General features: G+C 35.5%; 2 protein-coding genes across 11 annotated transcripts in view; both read left to right on the top strand.

Annotated features, from left to right (window-relative positions):
* The first annotated feature begins 8,725 nt into the window (after positions 1 to 8,725).
* The window catches only part of Spice1 (spindle and centriole associated protein 1), a 63,354-nt gene continuing 44,690 nt past the window's right edge, over positions 8,726 to 27,389 (top strand). For 3 of the 10 annotated variants that reach the window (XM_046425180.2, XM_058572870.1, XM_058572868.1), the window contains exons 1-4: positions 8,792 to 8,940; positions 15,404 to 15,502; positions 19,864 to 19,911; positions 23,812 to 23,955. In XM_046425180.2, the coding sequence (XP_046281136.1) occupies positions 15,404 to 15,502; positions 19,864 to 19,911; positions 23,812 to 23,955 (291 nt within the window). In that variant the 5' untranslated portion in view covers positions 8,792 to 8,940. Of the gene's footprint in view, positions 8,941 to 8,979; positions 9,139 to 15,403; positions 15,513 to 19,863; positions 19,912 to 23,811; positions 23,956 to 27,389 lie in introns of those variants that run through there. The other 7 variants (XM_058572871.1, XM_058572869.1, XM_046425176.1 and 4 more) reach the window with 6 other exon arrangements.
* Positions 16,605 to 18,286, top strand: LOC124079563 (KAT8 regulatory NSL complex subunit 2). Its single transcript, XM_046425184.2, has one exon. It carries the CDS (start codon positions 16,647 to 16,649, stop codon positions 18,123 to 18,125), a length of 1,479 nt encoding a protein of 492 aa, XP_046281140.1. The 5' UTR covers positions 16,605 to 16,646; the 3' UTR covers positions 18,126 to 18,286.

A 27,389-nucleotide genomic window follows, 5' to 3' on the forward strand; every position in this document is an offset into this window, starting at 1 on the left:
AAGAACGAATAGATCCAATTTCCCTTGTTATTAAGGTTGGCTATATATGTACATGATCTCCTACCTTGTTCAGAGAAACCTAGAAAAAGCATTCAATTTACTTGCTGTAAGTATTAGTAGAAAAGGAACATAAAGTTTCAAGAAAGGTAAATTAGTATTTGCCAAAACATAGTTTTGGAGCATGGCCTATTTAAGCTAAAGACTGTCTAAACTTATTGGAAACCCTAACAAAACTCCACTGGCAATGACTTCCGTGTCTAACTGTATGCTTATGACGATTTTGGATGCCAAGTTTTTTGAGACTGTGACACCTCTATGAAATGGGTAAATCCCCAACTACAGCCCCTGTCTTCTGAGAGCCAGTGTATTGAATGAGTCTTCTATAATCTGAAGCAGGCTCTTCAATACCCTTTTCCCCCTGGCATCTTTAACTACAAAAAACCTTTTCATCTATTTCTGCATGAGTGTTCTGGACAAACCTCAGGGGTTTAACCCAACTTCATGAGAACCATCAAAATACATTACTTACTACAACCTCAGCCTCAACCCAATTGCAAAGCCTTTGCCTTTGGGTAATAGCACCACTCTAAAACCTGTTGAATTTGTCCCAGGCTCCATTATTGACCTTATGGTTCCTCATGCAGTACAGACTTTACAACTGACTGAGAACATGAACACTTTCCAGCCTATTAGCCTCTCTTTTTTAATGGACTATCATTTTACTGCCTATTTCTCTCTCCCTTAAGCTTCTTAATCTCTTCAAAGTTTCTGTTTTTCTTTCTCACATTACTATTCATTGCGGCAACACTCTGACTCCTGCCACTCTCCTGACCTTACCAAAAGAAGAGGAACCTTATGAATATCTTACCTTACTAGAGAATAGCCTTGCAACATCTTGCTCGGATTTATTAGAAAATTCCACCAAAAATATTCACAAATAATCTTATAGTATTTGTTGATGGGTCACACCTCAGAATTGGGATTACTGAGCTACCACAAATGCTATTCCTATCTGAGCTTTCCTCTAAAAGACAGTCTTCTACCTGAGGTAAACCCAGATGAGATTGCAGGACTTGTCACACTTATTAGGGCTTTTCAATTAGCCAAAGACGAAGGAGTAAACCTGTATTAGATGGAAGATATGCTTTTGGCATAGTAAATGATATTTTGGAAATAGAAGATTTTCCTGGAAATGTAAGGGTTTCTTACCTCTGAAGGAACCTTCATTAGATATGAACAACAAATGGAGGGGTTTTTAGACACATTCCTACTTCTAGTGAAATCATTTTTATAAAGATTGATGTCTAAAGGGACAATATGGAAGTTAAACTAAATGCTCTAGCATAAACAAACAGCTTTAATGAAGATTTTGATACTAACTAAATCCCCAAAGGATAGCTTTCTAGACTAACTGAAAGGTGCTTACATAAAATATAAGCATTTAGTGTCTGACTTGAAAAAAGAAGAATGGAAAAAAATTTGGTTTTTATCCTTCATTCAGATAATCTTGACACTCCTAAATTGGCTATTTGGTGGTACCAGGTGATTTCAAATGAATAGTTGAATTTCTTTATGAAACTATTCATCACGGTAAAAACAGATTAATTACTATCTTAAATCACCATTGATGGGGAAACTTTAAAAAGACATCTGAGATTTGTTTTGGGGTAACAAGTTACTTGTAAACAAAACAGTATTGGAAAAATGATTAAGATGAAGAATGGCCCAAAACTGAATCCTCAAGGAATCTTTGAACATCTTTAGATGGGATATTTCCTACTTTTAGGATGGGTTGAATGTTTCCTTGCTGAAAATCTCCAGCCCTTATAGTCTCTAAAAAATTGTTTGACTTTGCACTTGCAACTTGGGTTATATCAACTTACTGAGGCACACAATTTACAGGAATTATTGCAAAATAATTTCACAATTATTACAAAAGAATTTTACCCCATTCTCAACTACTACACAACCCTTACCAACTACAAATTGCTATGCAGATTGAAAATACCAGTGGAATCCTTAAATTAAAATAAGCAAAACTTTCAAAACTTCTTGAGCCACCTTGGCTAAAGACATTCACACTAGCCCTTATGGACATATGATCTATTCTCTCAAGGACACATTGGTTACCCTATTAAGAACCATCAACAGAAAGGCCTCTGTTTTTAGAAATTTCATCCCTAGTACTAGACTCTGTTAGAGTCTGTAAACAAGTCAAGACGGCGCCTGGCATTTTGCAGAGGGAGTGGTTTGTGAAGTAACGCCAGCGAGCCATTAAGTGTGGAGATTCCTTATTGGTTGACTGCTGTATCTAGTTTATGTTAATTAAGATAAGTTGTGTGTAATGTATATATACCCCTCCGGTCCTACAATAAACGGCTCCCACTCCTGCTGTATCAATCTACACAAGTTGCTCATCACCCCCCGGTTATTTTGCTGCAGCCGGACTGCGGCAAGACTCTTCCCTGATGCATGTAGATTTGGTAAAATATTGCAAGGGACTCATGTACTGTACCTAGTCCTAAAAAGAACAAGTTAAGGCCTCCTTCCCACAACATCTTCCTAAATGAACTCCTCATGAACATCAATCAGGAAATTTCATTTATGGAGAGGGACATTGGATAACAAGTGTTGTCATTTGAAAGAAACTTAATCAGGTATTATACTTATTAACAGATACAGCAGTGACATTCCAGCAAGCCAATCTTGACTTTATGTTTCACCACTGTATTAGGAAGCTTCTCATTACTTTAATGAAACTGAAATAATTAACTTATAAAGATCAAAGGTGTATCTTGGCTCACAGTTTTAGAGGTTCTAGCCTAAGATCAGGTAGACTCACTGCTTTGGGCTTTTGTGGGTATGCTGGATGGCAGTGGAGGGGAGCGCATGGCAAAGCAAACCAGGAAGCAAAGGAGAAAGGCATCAGGGTCCAAAAATCAGAAAATTTCATTTAATGAGAGACAAATTGGAAGAAAACTGCTCTTGCACTTCATTGGAAGGAACCTTAATCAGGTACAGTTATTAACTAATATAGCAGTGATAGTAAACTAAGTGACCTCAGGACCTCCACCTGGGCCCCAGCTCCTAAAGGTTCTCCTCCAATAGCACTATCCGGAGGACCATCCCTTTAATTCATGAGTCTTTGGGGACATTCGAGGTCCAAACCCTAACAACAACTAGAGAAAGAACTCAGAATTCCATACTATTGGAAGGCTCCTCCAATAGGGGACCTCAAGCTGAAAATTCTCAAAGATCCTCAAGAAGCAATTTATCTCAGGAAATAGCCACTTGACTATCTTTGGAACAGAGAGATGACCTCTTAATAGATAGCTTCTACTCAAGACCTCAGACCAAGACCTCTGTTTAATTCCTGTTTTGTTTTTAACAGCTTATTGATAATCATTCTTCTCATTTACTATAGGCCACTGGTTACAGACAACTCCAAATAGCCCTTTTTCTGTTTTCACTTCCTCTTTATTGTAATTGTTAAATTAGAACATGTTAATTCTAACACAATTCTTATATTATCCCAAACAGTAGCCACTGTCACCAATCTTACTATCTGTTGGATATGCCATCCATTACAGGACCATTATAATAAAAGTCTGTCGGTGATTCCAGCCTGATCAAATGAGATCATAGGGCCTTACAGCCCATGTCATTTCCACCTACACTTACATGGACAAAATTAAATATTTTAATTCACATTAAAATGTGAATTGGCTAGTTTCTCTTCTTCTAAAAAGAGAACCAATTATTAAAATCTTTTTATCAGATAAGTAATTCTAAGATTGAATTCAACAAACTATGAAGGTTGGTCCCAAATACTTGCCATGTGGAAAAGACTAATAGATATCTAAATACATAACCCAACTAATGTAAGGCCTTGGTTATGACTTCATGTTATGAATACTTTTTTTCTTTTTTGGATTATGGGCCACTACCCCTTTTGGAAGCAGGACACATGGTCTCTTTGCCTCAGACTAACTCTTCATGAACTGTAATAACTGTATGCCAAGTCTTGTCTGCACACAGTCTTTTGTCATGATGCATTGTGTTAGATATATGTCTTTTGTAGATGTATTTAATCAGGTTGAGGAGGTTTGTTTCTTGCTCTTTCTGGTTAACTGAGAGTTTTTTATTAAGAATCAGTACTGGGGCTGGGGATGTGGCTCAAGCGGTAGCGCGCTCACCAGCATGCGCGGGGCGCTGGGTTCGATCCTCAGCACCACATAAAATAAAAAATAAAGATGTTGTGTCCACCGAAAAAAACTAAAAATAAATATTAAAAAAATTCTCTCTCTCTCTCTCTCTCTCTCTCTTAAAAGAAAAAAGAATCAGTACTGGATTTGTTCAAATGCTTTTTCTGTGTCTACTGAGATGAATATCTATATGTCTAAATCTATCTATTACCTATTTTTTAATGTGTTGAATTACATTGACTGACTTTCAAACAAGTCCCATTTGTTCACAATGGATTCTTTCAGTATATTTTTAAATTCAATTTGGAAAATTTTGCTAAGATTTTTTTTTTGCAGTTATCTTCATGGAAGAATATTGGCTTGTAGTTCTCTTTTCTCATAATATTTCCTTCTGTTTTAGACCATGGGGTAGTACCAGCCTCATTGAAGCACTTAGGAAATATCCCCGTCTTCTTAGTTTTTCATTATATAAAATTGTTAATATTTCTTCCCTAAATGTTTGGTAGAATTTGCCAGTGAAGGCTTTGGGGACTATAGCTTGCTTTGAGGGAGGGTTCTTAACTACAATTTCAATTTAAAAAATATGTACATTTTTTAGTTGTTGGTGAACTTTTATTTTATTCATTTACTTGTAGTGCTGAGAAGTGAACCCAGTACTTCACAGGTACTAGGCAAATGCCCTACCACTGAGCTACAATCCCAGCCCTGGCAACTTAATTTTTAAAATAGATTTAAGGGTTATTCAAATGATCTACTTGTTTCTTGAGGCTTTGGCAATTCGTGTCTTTCAAGGAACTTGTCTATTTTTATCTGTGTTGCCACAAATTCAAAATATTATATAATTCTTAATTTTTTTTTATCACAAATGGGTTTCATTTTATTATTCTTTGGGATCTATGAAGTCAGTAGTATTATTACCTTTTTCATTACTGATATTAGTAATTTATGGCTAATTTTACCCTGATGAGTTTGGATAGAGGTTTATCAATTTGATTGATCTTCCCAAAGACCTATCTGTTGATTTTGTCCCTTGGTTTTGTATTTCTGTTTCATTGATTTAGCTTTGATTCTAAATATTTCTTTTCTTCTGCTTTTTTGATTTTAACTTGTTCTTTTTTTCTAATTTCTAATGGTAGACTCAGATCTTTCTTATTTTCTAACACAGGTGTTTAGTTCTGATATATTGCATTTTCATTTTCATGTACTTTAAAATATATTCTATTTTCTGTTTTTATTTCTTGCTTAATTAGTGGCTGTTTTAGTCCATCTGCACTACTAAAACAATACAATTTAGACTGGGTAATTTATAAGTAAAAGAAGTTTATTTCTTATAGTTCTGGAGCCTGGAAGGCCTATAATCAAAGCACCAGCAGATTCAGTGTCTATCCACCATCTTCATAAGGTGGATGGGGCAACTATCACATTTTTACATAGCAGAAGGGGTAGAACGGCTAAAGGTCCAAATAAGCTCCCCCAAACCTTTTTATAAGGGCACCTCATAAAAGTCTCACCCCTTAATACTATTCCATTGGTGAATAAGTTTTAAACTTATGAATTTGGGGGGACACATTCAGACTATAACAATGGCTTGTTTAGAAATATTATTTTTTTCCTTCCAAATTGTGGTGGCTTTTCCAAGAATAATTTGGTTATTGATTTCTAATTTAATTACATTGTGGTCAGAGAACACAGCTAGTGTGATTTGAGTCTTTTTGAATTTATTGAAACTTGTTTTGTCCAGATTATTGCCTATCTCCTAAACATTCTGTATACAATAAAGAACCTGTGTATTCTGCTGATTATTGGAGGAATGTTCTATAAATATTAATCTGCTCAGGATGGTTGGTGTTGTTCAAGTCTTTTATAAACTTGACAGTTTTCTCTTTAACTTGTATTATAAATTAATCAGAGAAGGACGCTGGTTATAATTGTGAATTTTTCATTTCACAGTGGGGTACTATCTTTTTTGCTTCATGTATTTTGAAGCTCTGTTATTAGGTGTGTGGATGTTTGGGATTATTACATCCTTTTGATTAAATGGTTCCTTTGCCATTATGAAATGAGCTTCTTTGTCTCTGGCAATATTCTTTGTTCTAAAATATACTTTGTCTATCATCAATAAAACCAGCTTTTTTGGACATATCTTTTTCTATTTTTGTCCTGTATACTTACTTTTGTCTTTATCTTTAAGGTATTTTTTCCCTTACAGGCAGGAATTTGTAAAATCTGATCTGATAACCTTTGCCTTTGAATTATGGTGTTTAGACCATCTATGTTTAATATGATTATTAAATGCATCATCTCGAGGTTTCTTTCCATTTTCTCATCTTTGTTTATTTTTTGCTCTTTTCTGCCTGCTTTTAGAGTAATCAAGTGTTTGTTTTATTATTCATTATATCTTTTTACTATACATTTTATTATTTCAACCATACATCAGGAATGGTATAATATTCCTAAAATGCATAATTCTATTTCCCTTCTCTGATCTTTATGCCATTGTTCCCCAGCTTTGTACTTTTACATATATCGTATAACTCATAATACATTTTTATTATATTTTTAAACAGTCAGTAATGTTTAAAGAGATTTAAATAATAAGAAAAATAATCATATATATTTATCATAGTAGTTATCCTTTCCATTGCTCTTTATTCTTTTATAAAGTACAAATTTCCATCCGGTATCATTTTCCTAATGTTTGAAGTACCTCTCCCTTTAACATTTCTCATAATGAGAATCTACTAGTAATAAATTCTACCAATTTCTATATGTGTGGAAACATTTTATTTCATTGTTTTTTTAAAATACGTTTTTGCCAAAAAAGACTTATAAGTTGAAAGTTTGTATTTAAGCTATATTGTCTTCTTGCTTGCTTTGTTCTAATAAGAAACTGATATTATCCTTAGTTTTGTTCTTTTATACATGTCTTTTTTACCTTTAGCTGCTTTTAAGTTTTTTTTTTCTTATCACTGGTTCTGAGCAATTTGATTATGATGAACCTTAATGTAGTTTTCATTATGTTTCCCGGGCTCATGTTTCATTGAACTTCTGAAGATGAAAGTAAAGATGAAGTCTGTGAGTAAAGATGCTGATAGGAGGATTAAAGTAGTGATGAGAGCTTATTGAAATTCTGATTAATTCAGTGTTACTAATGAAATAGGTCATTGGCTGAGATTCAGGATAGAAGAAAAGATGTTGAATATGAGAGAAAGTATAAAATTGTCATCAAGGAGGGTAGAAGAATGGAGGAACAGGGAACTTGAATAAGATTTTCAAGCATCTTTAAAGACCCACTTAAAGTTAGTGATCTTGAATTTAAAACCAGCATTGTTTTTTCTTCTATCAGGTTCAGCTGCAAGAGTGCAACACTTAGTAAGTACAAAGTTGGGATGACCAGTATTGGAGAGTTGCCCAAGTGATTACAGCATCTCAGAGATGGGCAGACATTGAGAATATAAGCAAGGGCATGATTATATTGATTGGCCATAAAATAGATCTACATCAAACTTCCTTAATCAGAGTGGAAACTATTAGAAGACAGTTCCTTACATTGAATATACATTGGTTGATCCAGTGTTTATTGGATGTATAAACGTTTCTTAATAGTAGAAAGGGGGCTAAAGGAAGTTGTATCGGAGCCAATTAACAGTTTTTGAATGACGTGTTATGTGTACAGTTTTGCCTGTCCTGGCTCCTGGGCAGCCTCACGTTAATACCAACCACTCACTGTGCTCTCAACTCTAGACACACTGGACTTCTTCCTAACCCTTGCCATACACCTTTGCATATGCAGTTGCCTCTGCAGAAATGCTCTTCCATTACCTGGTAACTATTCATTTTTGCATCTAGGCTTTCCTGAGATATTCAACTATTCCTATAATAAACTCAGTATTTAGTTAGTATACTTCATTCTTAGCACTCATCACCGTTTTACTCTTACATTCGTGTCTTTGCTAGCTTTCTGCTACTATGCTTAAGCTTCCTGAGGACAGAGACTTGTCTATTTTCAGTTCCCATTGAACCTAGCATACTCTCTGGTAGATAGGTAAGTGGTAATAAACATTTTAAAATAGAGGGGAAAGCAAATAAGTGCCATATGCGAAGACTAATGTCTCTCTTTTTCTTTTGTACCGGGGATTGAACTCAGAAGCACTCGATCCTAGCCCTATTTTGTATCTTATTTAGAGACAGGGTCTCACTGACTTGTTCAGCGCCTCATTTTTGCTGAGGCTGGTTTCGAACTGGCGATCTTCCACAACCTCAGCCTCCCAACCCGCCGGGATTACAGACGCACGCCACCGCGCTCGGCATGTCTGTTCTTCTTTTGGAGAATTCTGAAGGCCCTGACTAACACTACTTGCCTATCTTTCAATGCTTTGCCGTGAATGCCACAGAGAGCTCACTGGCTGAAAAGAGACACTAAGAACCTGGTCCCAGAGCGGAGTCAGATTCTGGGAAGCGCCAGCGCACTGAGCTCGCCGGATATGCGCAGAGGCGTGGGGCGGGGCTCTGGTAACCCAGGCAACAGCCCGGAAGCCGCTGGCTGCATTGACCTGTGGCGCGCTCCGTGGTTCCTGAGCCTGAAGTTTTAGTCGCGGTGGAGGCAGTCGGAAAACAGTAAGGCAGGTTGAGATGCGGGGCGTAGGTCTGCAGCCCCCAGGCCCTTCAAGCCGCAGGGACCCGGACTACGGACAGGGTGGGGAGAACCGAAGTGGTGTCTCTTTCTGTCCCCCAGGTCCGGGATCCTTACTACAGTAGGCCCGACGACACTCTGTGTGGTTTGACTGTGTGTGTTTCTGTGTTTCTGTTTAGCGTTTAATGCGCTCTCGGCGCACCTGAGTGTGCGCATGCACACTGTTTTGGGGCACGTTTGCAGCGAGCTGAAAATTGAGGGTACTCGATTGTGTCTTTCAAAGGGTTTACGTACCAGCAGGTGAGGAGACGAGCTACCTTGGGGTACTTTGGGATAAGGAGGATCGTTTCGATTGATGGGTGTTCAGAGGGATTTCTGAGAAGGGCCCTCGAATGTTTTGAGGAGGGAGGAGGAGAAAACCCGGTAGGGAATGGAGTGAGCTTCTCAGGGGTGTGTCAGGCACAGAAAAAAGAATGGAACTATGTGTAAAGATGAGAGCTTGGTTTGGGGATGTGTGGGAGATGTGAGGAAAAAACTGAAAGGTCAGTCGGGTCACATGGAGGGGGAGATCTGAAGCTGGGTTCACAACAGTGGGGCACCCTTAAACTATTTTAAGGAAGTGAGTAAAGGACTGAGATCTATACTCTATTCATGTATCTAGGTAGGGTTAATGAAAGGGTTTGGAAAGAAACCTTATTTCCCATGTAAGTCGAAGTGTATTTGCTGAAATTCTGTTCTAACTCCCTGCTTAAAGTTCTTCAGTGGTTTTCTGTGTGTTCAAATTGCCCTGTCTCCAAGGCCATGATCTGCCCCTCTGCCTTTCTTTTTAGGCTCTTCAGCCTATCACCCTCTCAAATCTTTGTTAAATGAAACTCATCAAGCTGTTGAAGTGCCTTCTCTGCCTAGAGCATCCCCTTCACCCCTTCTAACTTCTATTCATGCTTTAGCTCTCAGATTAAACTTTTTGGGTGAATAGAGAGAGGAAGCAGCCTTTTCTCATTGTGTAGAGTAAGTTAGGTATTTCCATGGCACATGGAATTTACTTCCCACGTTGCTTTTTATTGTAATGACTTGTTTAATTGTGGTCCTCTGAAAAATTCTTGTGAGGGCACAGATGATTCTCCTTTCTTGCTGTATCAGGTGCCTGGCTCTTAGCAAGCTCTTTTAAAATATTTGTTGAACTATTAGGTGGATAATGAAGTGAATGAATGATTGAGTGAAAGGAAAACAAAAGAAATGATGAGAACCTGGAAAAAATGTTCCTAAGAAATAGAAAAGAATGGATAGGTGGGAGACATATCTTAGGTAAAGAATTAATAGGCTCTGGTATCTGAGTGACTTAAGAGACAAGAAGGAATAGGCTGTGATGCTAACTAAGGTTTTAAACTGGAACAACTAGAAGGATTACAATTCTGTAAGTTCAGATTAATTCAGCAGGCATTTACTGAGCACCCAATTATATATCAAGAACTAGAGGTTGAAGGGAATATGGATGATGAGTTGCATTTTGTATACTGTCTTTGAGATATTTGGGAGATATTGTACAGTGGCAGTTAGAAATAAACATTTAGTATTTTTAGGAAAGGTATGAATTTTTGATTTGGTACTCAGTTCAGCAGTTTGTGTGCCCACGGTATTCACAACTTTGTTTAAGGGATTTGGTGAGATCACTGAGGGAAGATGTGATTATCCCTTGGTGATCTAAAAAGTAAGCTCTATAAGAACTGACATCATATTAGAAATTTTAGTATTTTATCTCCAATGCCCAGCCAGTACATGATATATAATCTACTTCCCCAAACAATTTTTGGATTTAATGGAAAGGTAATAGGGCTGGGGAAGAACTGGGTAGAGTCCTTGCTTAAGATGTATGTGAGGAGGAGTCAGAATATTCTGTGAGGGAGAAAAAAAAAAAAAAAAAAAAAGGAGAAAGAATGTCATGGAACCCAATGGAGGAAAGGGTTTCTAAGAGTTGAGAGTCTGCACTGAAGGAAAGTGTCTGAGAAATAAGAAGGAACCAGTAATTTTAGTAATTGGAAAGTTGGTAGTATTTCAGATTTTCCAAAGATAGGCCTGGATTTTCTGGGCTGTACTAATTTTATTTGATTTCTTAGCACAGTAAACCATCAGAATACCTCTGTCCTCACATATTAGCAATAAATAATGCATTATTTTTTTTAATATTTATTTTTTAGTTTTAGGTGGACACAATATCTTTTTTTTTTATTTTATTTTTTATGAGGTGCTAAGAATCGAACCCAGTGCCTCATGCATACTAGGCAAGCATGCTAACACTTGAGCCACATCCCCAGCTCAATAATGCATTCTTATGATCTCTGGTTTCTATAAGTGGCACAAAATTTCTTTGTTAAACCACAAAGTCTGATCCTTTCTTGAGAAAAATGTCATCACTACTATTGGTGATATTCAAGAGAACATTTTTCAGTGCAAAGATGGGATCAGAGTTCTTATGTTAGCAGAAACTTGAGGTATAATTATGTTAGTAAATAAGTGTTAAAATTTGCCTCTTTAGGAAGTTTGTTGGCAAAGGGAAGGCCAGAGATAGGTTAGCTGCGTAATTACTTAATCTTAGTTATCTTACAGGGCTTATTTAGAGTCAGCCGGTTGCTAGTTTACTATTTAACAAATTACCACAATTTAATGATATAAAACAATTACACATTATTGTGTAATTTATTATTATTATTGTGTAATATTGGGCAATTTATTAAGAAAAGTTTTATTTAGCTCATAGTTCTGGAGTCTGAGAAATCCAAGATCAGGTAGCTACATCTGGTATAGATCTCATGTTGTTTCATAACATGGTCAGAAGAGGCAAAACAAGAGGGCAGCCTCTTTTTATAAAAAACAGCCCACTCTCTGGATACCCAATCCAGTTCCAAGAGAATTAAGCCAGTCCTCAGAAAGGCATCAGTCTCTTTAATGACCCAATCATCTCTTAAAAACCCAACTTCGCAACACTGCCACAAAGGCAATCCAATTTTAACATGAGTTTCAGAAGGGACGAACCATATTCAAACCTTGACATTGTCTCAATTTCCATAGGTTATGACTTTAGACAAGCTTAGCTGAATTCTGTGCTTAGGGTCTCACAAAGCTGTAAGAAAGATGTTGGCCAATCAGCATTGGCATCTGGAGGCTCAACTTGGTAAACTCCACTTCCAGACTCACTGAGGTTGTTGGCAGAATTAATTTCCTTTAGATGTCTGTATCACTGAGCCTCCCCTATGCTGCCCTCAGCTTCTTACTGAGTACTGCCCTCAGATCCTCAAAGCTGCTTGAGTTCTGTGCCATGGGCCTTTTCCACAGACATAATGTGGCATTTTGCTTCTTCAAGGCCTATAGGAGAGCATCTTTTGCTATGGTCATATCTATGACTATGTTGTGTAACATAATGCAATCACAAGTCATAGTTCCTGCCCAAACATAAGGGAGAGTTATACAAGGGTGGGACTCATTAGAGGTCATTCACAACTAGCTTTACTAGGTTGAATTACCAAGTGAAAATATGAAAACAGATGCATCCTTTGTTTTATCACTGTGTCACATGAATATGGTTTCATTGAATAACATTTTCTTGTGTTAAAATTGGCAACTTTTCACATTCATGCTAATACTTAGGTATTTGATCATGTCCTTATATTAATTTTCATATATTTTTGCTTAAATTTTTTTGTTTGGGTGCATTGTATTTTCTATCACAAGTCATTATTAGTGTACAAATAGCATGATAAAAGACTTCTTAAATTTTTGTTGTTATATCAGGGCTTCTTCTATGAAAAGAAGCAAATATATGGGCCTTTTGACAACTGGTTTTGGCTATTCAGAAGCCCTTGTGTCCTTCAGATTCAGACTGTTTTTTAGAATTGAGGCTGGTGGAATTTTACTATCTAAATAAGAGTAATATTTTAAACATTAAAACTTCAAATAAAAATTCCCCCTATTTTAAAGAGTAACATAGATTCATTGTAGAAAATTTGGCAAATATGAACTCAAGCACAGTTAATCCAGTTTTATCAGTTTTCTAGTTTATACTTTACAGTCAGTAAGACCTGGTTTTGAGTGTCAGTTTTCTGCTCTTCTTATTATTTTTGTGACTTTGAGCAATTAACTTATACTCTCTAAATCTTGTTTTTCTCATTTGGGAAAGGAATTAATGATTGTTTTTACTGACATCATTATTGACAGCTAAGCAGGACTTAGTGTCTACCAGGCAGGGATTCTAAACACTTTGCATATTGAATTAGTTCCATTTTAGAGTTAGTGGCAAAACCAATTGTGTACCCAGTCTGTATCTAGATTGTTCTCTTCCATATTTTTTCTCAAGACAATACATGCCTCCTAGAGTTGTGGGATTAAATGTGATGCTTTTTAGCACACAGAATTGTTTTATTAATAATGCATATAAGCATCATTGAGGATGTATTATACACAAACTTCTATATTCTATTCATATAGATTTATTGACATTACAATTCCCCTTTGCTTCTACAGACTAAATTAGAAATCTAAGTGGTTAAAGATCTAGGTGGTTAAAATACACTAGGTTCCTTTTATCCAGCAACTATTATATTTTCCTATTTTTTTTTAGATAACACCTTTATTTAGAGATAATTAGCAATCACAAAATTTGTCCTTTTAAAGAATACAATTTAGAAGGTTTTAATATATTCACAGAGTTGTACAAGCATCATCACTCTTCCAGAACATTTTAGTCATCCCACAAAGAGACCCTTTGCTCATTAGCAGTAGCTTTCTTTTCTCTCCTCCCTCCAGACCTAAGCAACTACTTATCTACTTTATATGTCAGTGGATTTGCCCATTCTGGACATAGATAAATGTTCTTATACAATATGTGGTCTTTGTGTTCAGCTGTTCTTATAGTGTAGTTTTCAAGTTGTATCCATGTTGTAGGATATATCAGTACTTAAATTCCTTATTATTGCCAAATAATATTCCATTTTATGGATATATCACATTTATTTATACATTTATCAATTGGTAATTATTTAGGATGTTTCCACTTTTTGTCTATTAAAAATAATACAGCTATGAACATTCATGTATAAGTTTTTGTGTGACCATATGCTTTTAAATCTCTTGGGTATATACCTAGGAATAGAATTGCTGGGTCATGTGGTAGCTGCTTGTTCAACTGTTTGATGCATTGCCAAACTGTTTTCCTGAGTGCCTATATCATTTTACATTCCCATCAGTAAACATATGAGGATTCCAATTTCTCCACATCTGTCACTGCTTATTGTTTTTTATTATAGCAATCCTAATGGTATGAGATGATATCTCATTGTGATTTTCATTGGTACTTCCCTAGGGATTGCTTAAATTGAGCCGCTTTTCAGGTGCTTATTGGCCTTCTGTAGTATCTTTTTTGGAGAAATGTCTATTCAAGTCTTATGCCCATTTTAAATTATTTAAAAAAATTTTTTTTTGTAATGGAGTTATAAGAATTCTTGATATATTTTGAATATACATCCTTTATCAGTGTTATAGTTTGGATCTTAAATGTCCTGCAAAGGCCCATTTGCTAAAGGCTTTGTTACCAGCCAGTGGTGCTATTGGGAGGTGGTGGAACCTTTAGAGAATATTACTTAGTAGAAGGAAGTTAGGTAGTTGTTGGGGAGAGGGTGTTTTTCACAGCAGCAGAAAGCTAACACAATCAGATACAATAATTTGCAAATATTTTCTCCATTCTGTCGTTTGTCTTTTTACTTTACTTTCTTAAAGGATTGTGCCTCTGTGCATAAAATTTTTAAATTTTGATGCTGTCTAATTTGGTTTTTTTAGTTGCTTATACTTTTAGTGCCATAGCTAAGAAACCATTGCTTAACTGGAGTTCCACAAATATTTATGCTTATGATTTCTTTTTTTTAATATTTATTTTTTAGTTTTAGGTGGACACATATCTTTATTTTATTTTTATGTGGTGCTGAGAATCGAACCCAGTGCCTCACGCATTCTAGGCAAGCGCACTACCACTTGAGCCACATCCCCAACCGCTTATGATTTCTAAGAGTTTTATAGTTTTAGCTTTTACATTTAAATGTGATTCATTTTAAACTAAATTTTTATATGATATGAAGTAGTGGGATAGCTTATTCTTTTTTTATATGAATATTCAGTTGTCCCGACACCATTTATTGAACTGATTATTCATTCCCCATTGAATTGTCCTAGCACTCTTATTGGAAAATAAACTGACAATGAATGTAAGTTTGTTTTGGACTTTTAGTTCTATTCTATATCTTTTAAAGTGATATTTATGTCTCTGCTACTTACTGTGAACTTTACAGTTGGATAACTCTGTTCCTTAGTTTTCTCTCTATAAAATAAGTAATAAACGGTTAAGTACTTCATGGAGTTACTGTGAGGATTAAAAAAGATACTATGTGTAAGATACTATACTTAGCATAGTATCTGGCTTATAAGAAATAATCTGTGATAGCTGATGCCAATATTACTACTGTTACAATTATCATCATCATCACCATCATCATGCATTTAAAAAATTTGATATTATTCCTAGATGTCATTGGTCAGAGTGAACCATTACTGTCCCCGGGGAAGTGGAAGAAAAACACTGAAAGTGAAGAAGAAGAAAACTTCAGTGAAGCAAGAATGGGATGTAAGTCTAGGTGGGATAATAAATAATATAATGTTACTCTGGAGGAATAGACACGATGACAAGGGTCTAGCCTCTCAGAACCATGTTTTGAATGGGGCTCAGTATTTAATATGGTAGAAGAAGTTTCTAGGCATGTTGTATCCTTGATTTTAGAGGAAAAAGCAAAATTCTTTGGGATACTCATGTCCAAGCTCTTTTAAAGAATTATAAATTTCATGAGGCATAAAGTATTTTTTAAAAAAGTCCCTTCTCCTCCACTTTGAGAACTCATTGCTCTAAGGCAACTCTGATTAACCTGTGTCACTGAAGTCTATGAATTTTTTAAATTTTGGTACTTTTTTTAGATTAGCCTTTAATAACCAGTGATACCATAATTATGTGGGTGGCACTTTGGACTGAAAACGTGGGTGAACCTGGCTCTCTTACCCCTTGATTTATTTGTTGCATACCCAGAGGGTAGTCAGATTCAGTACAAGATTCTCTTAAGTACCTGGAACATATGAATCCTGGCTTCTAACCTGAGTATTACCTGGTATTATCTTTTGCAGCTTGATACTTAGGTATGGACATTAGACTTTAGGTGCCTTTACTTTCCATTGTGGAGAGTAACTAGTCAGAGACTAGTTTGGATCTCAGGGATTTTATTTTGGATTTGGAATATTCTGGATAACACTGACTGCCTTAGTCAGATATTTTGGGCAGATCTGATTGGCTAAATAGTTATAAGTGTTGTCTCCTTCAGAATAGTTACTTTGGGAGGTTCAGGATTTATTCATTATGTAACTATTGGTCAAAAATTGAATCAAAACCTATCATTTGAAATTGTGTCAAGAACCTTCCTTGTTTATGCTTTTGTTATCTCCAGTGCTGGAAAAATTTTATGTTTTGGAGGTAGACTGCACTTGGAAAATAGTCATAGATTTTTTGGAGTGAATGGGGAGAGATCAAACTAATTAATAGAATTTTGATAAGAATAGCAAAACAGGTGGAAGAGGTAAGATGGCGGCCCTGCGTGCACTTCTCCTTTGTAGTTAGGCTGTTTTTTCACCCTTTCTGTTGTCTCAGAGCGGCTGCCCCTCCTCAGGCAGCTTCGGAGTCGCTCTTCTACTATAGACTCCTGGGAACCAGCTTCTTCGGTTTTGGTATGAACAGGATTCGGATTCACGTCTTGCCAACCAATCGGGGTAGGATCACCCCAGTGCCCAGGTCTCAGGAGCTCCTGTCTTGTTCATTTACTCATCGCCCGTGCTCCCAACCTCGCCTGGAGGGCCAGGAGTTTTGCATTAAGCATATCCTTGAAGACAAGAATGCACCCTTCAAGCAGTGTAGTTATATATCAACAAAGAATGGAAAGAGATGTCCCAGTGCTGCCCCAAAACCAGAGAAGAAAGACGGGGTGTCCTTCTGTGCTGAACATGCCCGTAGGAATGCCTTAGCACTTCATGCTCAAATGAAGAAGACCAACCCAGGGCCTATGAGTGAAACACTCTTGTGCCAGCTGAGCGCATATGCTAAGACAGAACTGGGCTCTCAGACTCCAGAAAGTAGCCGCAGTGAAGCCAGCCGAATACTGGATGAAGACAGCTGGAGTGATGGGGACCAGGAACCCATTACTGTGGATCAGACATGGAGAGGTGACCCTGACAGTGAAGCTGATAGCATAGACAGTGATCAAGAAGATCCCCTAAAACATGCTGGTGTCTACACGGCTGAAGAAGTGGCCCTGATTATGCGGGAGAAGCTGATTCGTTTGCAGTCTTTGTACATTGATCAGTTTAAACGACTTCAGCATTTGCTGAAGGAGAAGAAGCGTCGATACTTACATAATCGCAAAGTGGAACATGAAGCTTTAGGTAGTAGTCTCCTTACTGGCCCAGAGGGACTTTTGGCCAAAGAACGAGAGAACTTAAAGCGATTAAAATGTCTTCGACGGTATCGCCAACGCTATGGAGTAGAAGCCTTGCTACACAGGCAGCTAAAGGAACGCAGAATGCTGGCCACAGATGGTGCCGCCCAACAGGCCCATACCACTCGTTCTAGTCAGAGGTGCTTGGCCTTTGTGGATGATGTTCGTTGTTCCAATCAGTCTCTCCCAATGACCAGACACTGCCTTACCCATATTTGTCAGGATACGAATCAGGTTCTCTTCAAATGCTGCCAGGGATCTGAAGAGGTACCTTGCAACAAACCAGTTCCTGTAAGCCTCTCTGAGGATCCCTGCTGTCCACTGCACTTCCAGTTGCCTCCTCAGGTGTATAAGCCCGAGCAGGTACTGTCTGTGCCAGACGATCTGGAAGCCGGCCCCATGGATCTGTACTTGAGTGCTGCTGAGCTTCAGCCCACTGAGAGTTTACCACTGGAGTTCAGTGATGACTTGGATGTTGTTGGTGATGGTATGCAGTGCCCTCCTTCACCCTTGCTTTTTGATCCTTCATTAACCCTTGAAGATCATTCAATCAAAGAAATTGCTGAAGGCCCAGTGGATATCTTGGGCCAGATGCAGATGGTTGGAGATGGTTACAGGTCCCAGGGATCCCGAAATTCTGAGAAAGCCTGTGCACCATTGCCTCAAAGTGGATTGGCTACTGCAAATGGAAAACCAGAATCCACTCCTAGCAGTTGATAGTTTGTTCTGGGAACCATATGACTTCCGTGGATTTCACTTTCCCATTCTTCAAACAAGTATCTCTGATCATCTCTCACTAAACAGGGGCAACCCAGTTGTTTTGTTCTGGGTTATAGAATGTCGTAGTTAAATAAAACCATACTTAGGGGGATGGGCCAGTAGTGTCAAAGTTGTGTTTCTTTCTACCATGGGCAAGGAAGATAGGGATTACCTATCTCTGAAATTCAGTATTTGGGACTGTGCCAAAGGGGAAAGTGATTCTTCGTAATGGGATTTCTTAAGTCACAGATAGAAATCCACATAGATGATTAGGTGAGGGTTGTTTTTATAAACGGTGCCGTTGAGATATTGGTCGCCCCAGTGCCTGGTTATCTTTACCTAAAGGCCTACAGTTTAGCTTTTCCTCATCTTCACTTAATTGAACAGTTTGCACCCTTTCTTCAGTGAACTCCCATCCTTATCCTGAGACAGTTAAGGACTGGGCCCACCTTAACTATTCATCTTGCTTGTAATCTATGTAAATTTCTGCAGTGGCTATCTTATGTAAAATATAGTAAAAAATTATTGTATATAGTTTCTATTAAATGTTAAAATGTTATGAAAATGTAAAAAAAAAAGAATAGCAAAACATTTTCTGAAATGGCTTATAATTAGATTTAAAGCAATTTCAAAAGAAAATAGTTCTAAGCAATAGTAGTACTGGTAAAATGATATTTTCCCCCATGAAAGCTAATTCTAAGCATGTCACTTTTTTGTATGCCTGAATTTTACTAGGATTATTAAAAATAGTTGTACCTCTCTGCATCAATGTGTAAGGAATAACAGTTTTTGCCTTAAAAAAATCCTTGATCTAAATACAAATCATGGTCAAAAAATTTAGTTTTGAATATATTGGAAATTATTTTGGTTCAGTTTTCTTAGTATATCCCACCATTTAGAAGTGAAACTCAGCCAGTGATAGTGGTACACTCCCATAATCCCAGGACCTCTGGAGGCTGAAGCAGAATGATTACAAGTTAAAGGCCAATCAAGGTCAATTTAGCAAGATCCTGTCTCCAAATAAAAGATAAGAAGGGGTAGGGATGGAGCCTAGTGGTAGAGGGCCCATGGATTCAATCCCCAGTACTGGGAGAAAAAAAAAAGTAAAATTTTAAATTGTTTTTATTTTCTGCCTTGTTAAATCTGTGACAAAATGACTGATGTCATTTTGGAAAGTGCCAAATTTCAGGACTGCTATTTAGAGCTGTGCATCACATCATTCAAGGGGTTGCTATTAACATGGAATAGGATATTCATGATACTTCCTGGAGTTGTGCAGTGAGATAACCCTGCCATGTTGGTTTAATGCCTTTTATATAGGTCACTGTTTTCATATTTTATAAGGTTATGCAATGCCTATACATTTCATCTCTTATTGTAATAATTTCTATATTTAAGGTATTTGAAGATTACAATTTTAGTTAAATTTACTCATTTTGAATATATATTATCCTTGTTTATTCCTTGTTTTAATGTAACTGAGTTACTTATCTTCTGTAAGACATCTAAAATTGGCCTGTTACTTTCTATAACACTGTAAATAATGTGTTAATTTTATATTGAGAATACTGGTTTCTAGAAAGAAAGAATTTTTGGTATTAGCGTTTTGAATCAATTTTCAGCCATCAGAACCTAGTAAATGTTAATATTTTATAAGAAAACTTTTTTTTTAAAGTGTCTTTTTTTTTTTTGGCAGAATACTGTGAATGATCTAACAGTTCATCGGGCAACTCCTGAAGACCTGGTAAGTTTAATATCAAAAACAAAGTCAGTTGTCATTGTTTCATTTGGTATTTGATTTCTGACCTTCAAACTGGAAACCATAGTGACTTCTTAGGTGTTGTTCAGTTATATTTAATTTTTCTTATGCCTGTATAAAATAAAAAACATATCTTCTGGACTCTTGATTTTACCTAGTTATGTCAATTAATCTTAGAATTTCATTAGATAGATTTGTTTTGCACTTCAAATATCTCTAGTCTAAAATTGCCCTGTATACATCTCTTTTCCTATATGTCGATATCTTCAGCATTATTTATTACTATTTCATTATACAAAAATATTGATCTATCAGTATAATAATTTATCCCTTGAATATGCCATGCTCATATTTCTACATTTGAGCTATAATTCATGCTATTGTCCTTACTTTAACAGTTTCCCCATTTTCTTTTCCACCTGTCTAAATCTTGCTTTGCTTCTTTATCCTAGTTCAAATCCTACCATTTTCTTTTTTGTGAAATTTCTATTATAGGTGTTTTTGTCATTTCAGAATGAATTTTTTTAAAAAAAATATTTTTTTAGTTGTGGATGGACACAATACCTTTATTTTATTTATTTATTTTTTTGATGTCCTCAGGATTGAACCCAGTGCCTCACACATGCTAGGCAAGTACTCTATCACTGAGCGACAACTCTAGCCCCTAAAAAATTAATTATTTTTAATTGACATAACAATTGTACATATTTGTAGGGTTGTTTGACTTGATACACATATGTAAATTAGGGTAAACATCTATCTCTTCAAGCATTTATCATTTCTTTGTGGTGAATATATTCAAATTTCTTCTTTAGATTTTTTGAAATATACATTTTCTTTATCTGTAGTCCCCTTAATGTGCAATATACTGTAGGTTTTTAAAAATGGATTTATTGAGATAAAATTTACATAGCAAAAAATTTACTCTTTGAAAGTGTAAAATTCAGTGATTTTTAGTATATTCACAGAATTGTGCATCCATCATCACTATCTAATTTCAGAATGTTATCATCATTCCCCAAGAAAACCATATGCCCATTAAGTCATTCCCTATGCCTATCTCCTTCCATTCTGTGTCAATGACTCATCTGCTCTCTGTGAATTTGCCTATTGTGGAGTTTTCTTATAAGTGGAATACCATATATGACTTTTTGTGTTTAGTTTCTTTTTCTCAGCATATTTTTTTTCTCAAGATTGATACATGTTGTAGCATGTATATGTACTCCATTCCTTATTATTATTGAATAATATTTCATTGTATGGCTATACCATATTTTATTCATTCATCAGTTGGTAAACATTTGCATTGTTTTTTGTTTTTGGCCATTTTGCTGCTGTTAACATTTGCATACAAATTTTTGTGTGAACTAGGCTGTCAGTTCTTTTGTATACATACCTAGGAATAAAATTTCTGGGTCAGATAATATCTTCATATTTAACTTTCTGAATAACAGCTGAACTGTTTTCCAAAGACACTGTATTATGTTTATTCCACTAGTATGTATGGGGTGTTCAGTTTCTCCACATTATTGTTATTGTCATCTTTTTAATTTTAGTTCTCCTTGGGTATAAAATGCTAGCTCTTTGTGATTTTGATTTACATTTTCCTAGTGAGGAATGATGTTGAAAAGATGATGAATATCCTTTAAAGTGTGTATTGGCCATTTTTAGTTTATTCTTTGGAGAAATATCTGTTCATATCCTTTAGTCAATTTTAAAAGAATTATTTGTGTTTTTATTGTTGAATCATACAATTTCTTTACATATTCTGGATACAAACTCCTTATCCAGATATATGATTTACAGATTTTTCTTTACTTGTCTTTTTACTTTCTTTTTTTTAAATTTTATTTTTTAGTTGTAGTTGGACACAATATCTTTATTTTATATATTTATTTTTATGTGGTGCTGAGGATCGAACCCAGGGCCTTGCATGTGCTAGGTAGGTGTTCTACCACTGAGTCACAGCCCCAGCCCTTTTTTTACTTTCTTGATGGTGTCCATTAAGCATGAAAGTTTTTAATTTTTATAAAGTCAAATCTATCTATTTTTCCTTTTGCCACTTGTACTTTTAGTGTTATATCCAAGAAAACTAACCCATGGTTCATAAAGATTTATCTTTCATTCCAAGAGTTTTATAGTTTTAGCTTTTATAGTTAGGTTTATGATTAATTTTAAGTTTTATATTTTTATATATGGTGTGAAGGAGGGGTTCAACTTCTTTTTTTTTTTACAAGTGATATCCAGTTGCCCAACCACCATTTGTTGAGAAGTCTCTTCTTTTTCCCATTGAATTACCTTGGCAGTCTTGCTGAAAAACCAGTTGTCCATTAGTGGGAGGGTTTATTCTACACTTTCAATTCTATTCCATTAATCTATATGGCTTTCTTTATGCAATATCACAGTTTTGATTATTATAGCATTGTAGTAAATTTGAAGTCTTGGTGTTTGAAATTGCCCAACATTTTTTCTTCTCTGAACTGTGGCTTCATTTATTATGTAAATAAAACAGTGAGTATATGACATCTGTTGCATATCATTTAACCTTATATGGATATACCCAGTCTCTCTAGGCAGATTATTAATGCTTTGGGAGATAGAACGTAATTGTACTTATCTTTGTAGACCTTGTAGTCTTAATCCTATTAGGTACTCCTTAAGTATTTATTGAGAATAATAATGATACCCAATTGACTAAACATTTTTAAAAAAATATTTTTCTATTTGTACATGGTCACAATAACTTTATTTATTTTTATGTGGTGCTAAGGATTGAACCCAGTGCCTCACATATGCGAGGCAAGCACTCTACCGCTGAGCTACAGCCTCTCCCCCTTAACATTTTTTTTAATGAAAAATCGCAAACTGAAGTCAAAGTGGAGACAGAAATATAAAGAACTCCTTTGAAACATCAGTTATTAAATTTTTACTATAGTTGTTTTATTTATCACATTTTCTTCCTTCGCTGAAATATTTTAAAGCAAACTCCAGAGAAAATGTCATTTTATGTCTACATATTGAGCTTGCATTTTAAAAATACAGACTTAAAACATACCAACAGTGCCATTATCATATTCAACAAAAGTAAAAACAATTTTGGGGAAATATTTAGTACATGTTAAAGTTTCTGTAATTGTCTCAAAAAATATTATCTTTGGGTTTGTGTGTGTATATGTGTGTGTGTGTGTGTGTGAATCAGAATCCTTGCATATTTGTTTGTTAACCTTTTAGTGGACAGATTTCTTATTTACATGGTGAAAACTCAACAATACCTTTTGTTAGATGACATATGAAGTTTATTTACGTTCATAGTCCTGAATGCTAGAGTATTGGTAATGTCAGTTATCTGCTTTTATTCTTTAGCCACCTCAGTGAATTCCTCCCTTTTAATTCTTAAGACTTGTGGCTGCATATCTCTTCTTCTGCCTGAGGAAATCCAGTTCCCTGGATTTCTGTATTTGCTGTTACTCACTTCCACATGAAACCTTTAGGGCTATAAAAACACTGTTTTACATTGTTCTGGGTCAGTGTGTGTATAAAATATTAGTTTTGACACACTAATTGATATTACCAGCCATTAAATGAGTTCTATTATTTGAAAAACTAGTTTAATGGATAGTCTTATACAAAGGAAGTAGAAATCAGTATTATTTTCACTGTCTTTTTAACTAGGTCTCCTAGTTATAGAGAGCTCCTTTTTTTTAAGATCATTTTTGAAAATTTAGAGGCCTATGAAAATTTGCTGTGAAATATATATAAACATGCGTATGTTGGACTAGAAAGGATTTAAAAGTGATTGAACAAGACTATGTTGTCCCACTATCCGAATAAGCAAACTCTTTGTTACTGACAACATTCCTTCATAAATTTTTTCCTTCTATATAGGTACGTCGTCATGAAATACATAAATCGAAGAATAGAGCTTTAGTGCACTGGGAACTCCAAGAAAAAGCTTTGAAGAGAAAATGGAGGAAGCAGAAACTAGAATCTTCAAGTCTTGAGAAAAGAAGATTGTCTATCATGAGAGAGGTAATGCTAAAATGCATTACCTTTAGAATTAGAGGAAAGAGATAAATAGGTTTCTTTTTCCCTCAACTTGATTGATATTATAGAGACTAGTTATTACTATATCTATATGATCTACATGTAGATTTTTAAAGTAGCAGCAAATGATGATTTGGCAGTTTGAATTCTTGCTCCATAACTTACTAGCTGTGTAACTTTAAGCAATTTATTTACTTTCTTAGCCTGAATTTTCTCATCTATAAAATGCCTTCTTTTGAGATTTTAATGATATAATACTTATATAGTGATCAGCACAGTCCTTGGTAAATAATTAGTTCCTTTTATATGTAAACTGCTATAGTTATTTTTCTCAGTTCAACAGCAGTGCTGTTAAGTTACTTAGCAAAACAACAAAAAATGAATGCTGTGTCCTTTATGGTTAGTAAACTATAAACCTGTGTGATTCCACACAGGTATTTGGCTTAACCTTTTGCCCAATATAGGATTTTTGGACAAGTAATCAGATAATATATGGATAAACAATGTGGGAAATAAGAGGAGACTATAACCATAATTTTTTTCTTTTAAATTTGAGCTGAAATCATTGTAAAGAAATGTATATTGTGCTTCTTGTTCAGATTAGAGTCTATGACACTTAGCTGTCTGGGTAATCTTTCATTGCAGGTGTAAATCACACTGTTTTTTTCAGAAATTTATTAGGGTTTTTAATGAAAAAAGGAAGTCTTCATTTTATACATCATCAGGAAAAATTATACCTACCAAATAAATGTTTCTTGTCCTTGAGAAAAGAACAGTGAATTGAAAAGAGAATGCTCCTTTCCAGATAAATATATTTTGGTGATTTTGGACAAGTTCACACACATTTAAATGTTATATGCTAATTCTCTTCAAAAGTCCTAAAAATACACATCTGACCAGGAAAGAAACCCAGTCCCCCTGAAATGTATCAGACCCTGAGATTTTGTTTTCCTTCTCCAGTGGCTCCTGCTCATGTCCTAAATTTCTCATATAAGTAATAGATGTGGTAGAAGTAAGGTATTGGAAGTTGAGTGGTGAGAGGATGAATAAGGTTGCTCTGCCTTCTTTTGGTAGTGCAGCTTCCTTCAGTTCTAGTGTAGTGGTTCTGCACATTAGAATTACCATGGTTGAGAAGCTTCATTAAAAAATTATTGCTGTATCTAGAGGCTGAAGTTGTAGTTTAGTGGAAGAGTGCTTGCTTAGAATGTGTGAGGCAGTGGGTTCGATTCTTAGCATTATATATAAATAAATAAAATAAAGATCCATCAACAAGTAAAAAATGTTTAAAAAAATTATTACTGTATCTGGACCTTTTACCCAGAGTGTCTGATTTAGTTGACCTGGAGTGTGATTCCACACAGGTATTTTCTAGACAGTTTCCTGTGTGATTTTAATGCGCTGGAGGGGTTGAAAACCTTTGCTCTTAATGGGATTCACTTGTTTCTCTTCTCTTTAACAACGTATTTTGGAATTTATTTCATGTTAATACTTAGAAATCAACATTTTGTGTGTGTGTGTGTGTGTTGCTGAGGATTAAATCTAGGGCCTTGTGCATGCTAGGTAAGCACTCTTCCATGGAGCTACAAAGAGAGCCCTCTAATTTTTCTTTTTAACTCCCAGTAGTGTATAAATATACTAAAGCTTATTTATCATGCTTTTTTTGGTGGACATTTAGGTTTTATATTATAATGCAGTGTAAATTTCTGGAACAAAAATCCTCAAAACATAGTCATTTAAACCAAATAAAGATTTATTTCTCTTTTATAAAATAGTTCATTTGTAAATGGTATTTGGTGGGAGACCTGTAGTCCTTCATTACATGACTTCTGTCTTGAGTATAGAATGACTGTTGCAGCTTTCTTCAGTTGTATGCAAGCCAGCAAAGAGAGGAAAAGACAATGTACTCCTTTTACATACCATCCAGAAATGTTAGTATCTGTCCTGGTGGCCAGAAAGTCATTGCATGACCATTCTCACTTGCAAAGATGGTTGGAAATCTACCTATATACTTGCTAAAACTTGGGAGTCCTGCTGTTAAAGCACAAAGCAGAAGAAAGGGTGTTAGTGGATAAGTAGCAATGTATGCCACCCACAGATTGCTTCCTACCTTGCTACTATAAATAATGTAATGAATATTCTTAAGTATGTTTTTGGAGATATATATTTGTAAGATAAATTATTAAGAATTGCTGAGTCAAAGGATAAGTGTATCTTTTATTTCAGTGTTACTAAATTTGTAATGTCTATGTTTAAGGGATGTCATAATATTAAAAAAATTCTCAATAAGAATATTCATGTAGGCTTAATCATTATACACTGAAGCTCTCAGGACCCATCTCCCTGAAACTGGACTCCTAGATTAATATAAATCAAGAGGAAAGCTCTTTGGCTAGTATAATCTTAGATTTCATTTACTGTATGATATAATAGGCCATAGGAATCAAGCACAATTAAGGTTCAAATTTAAGAGGAAGGGAGCCTTTCATAAAGCCTTTTATAAATTCCGAAAGTGTAATAAATTCCTAAGTATCTTTGTAATTTCTCAATTTCATCTGGTTTCTGTTACCATGCAATAAAAGGGCTAGGATGAGGAGTTTCCGATAATGTTTTTTCTGGGCTCCTGACTGATCCTTTGAAAATCTAAGATGTACACCACTACTTATAAGTTTAATTTTTTGCTCTGCAAAACCATCTGGAGTATAAATATATACAGATGGGTTTACAGAGATCAGTTTACCTATCAAGAGAATTGTTTTGTGAGAGGAGTGCTAAATCTCCAAAGAGCAAAGAAAATCCAGCACATAGATCTTTGGTCATTCAAACCATGTACCCAAGGAGCCTGGTCAGAGGCTAGAAGAAGGGGGTAGAGCAGTAGGTTTACTTGAGACCTCAATTATAACTAGTATCAGTTGCATCTCTGTAATTTCCTTCTGTTTCTTTGTTTTGTTAGATCAGTACTCTCTTTTAAAAAAAATATAGTGAACTCTTAAAAACTTCCATTAGGATTTGATTCCTATCACCACAAAAATAAATAAACAACAACAATAACAAAAAATCTCTTGTCATTAAGAGATAAATTTTTATAATTTTTTCTAGTGTAGTGATAGATTAATAGATCACATTCTTTCCTAAGCTTTTAATTGCATGCACTTGTAAGAGGACTCATCAGTGATAGAAATTTGGTTTATAGGATAATATAATTTACATCATAACAGTAGCTAAAGCTTCTCTAGAGTGCTGCATAAGTTTCCAGTGTGTCTACATCCTTGTAGCATCTCTGTAGGATTGAGGAGGTGTTTGCAACTTGGGAAATTAAGTTTAAAGAGGTTGGATTTTGCTTAGCATTTTTTTGTCTGGGCCTAGAACTCCAGTCTTCCAGCTCCAAATGTGCTCTTGATCTTACCCTTCCAAAGCTTACT

Source organism: Marmota monax, unplaced genomic scaffold, assembly GCF_021218885.2.
Source record: "Marmota monax isolate L192 unplaced genomic scaffold, Marmota_monax_Labrador192_F-V1.1 WCK01_AAM20220418_F8-fsc00119, whole genome shotgun sequence".
NCBI lineage: Eukaryota > Metazoa > Chordata > Mammalia > Rodentia > Sciuridae > Marmota > Marmota monax.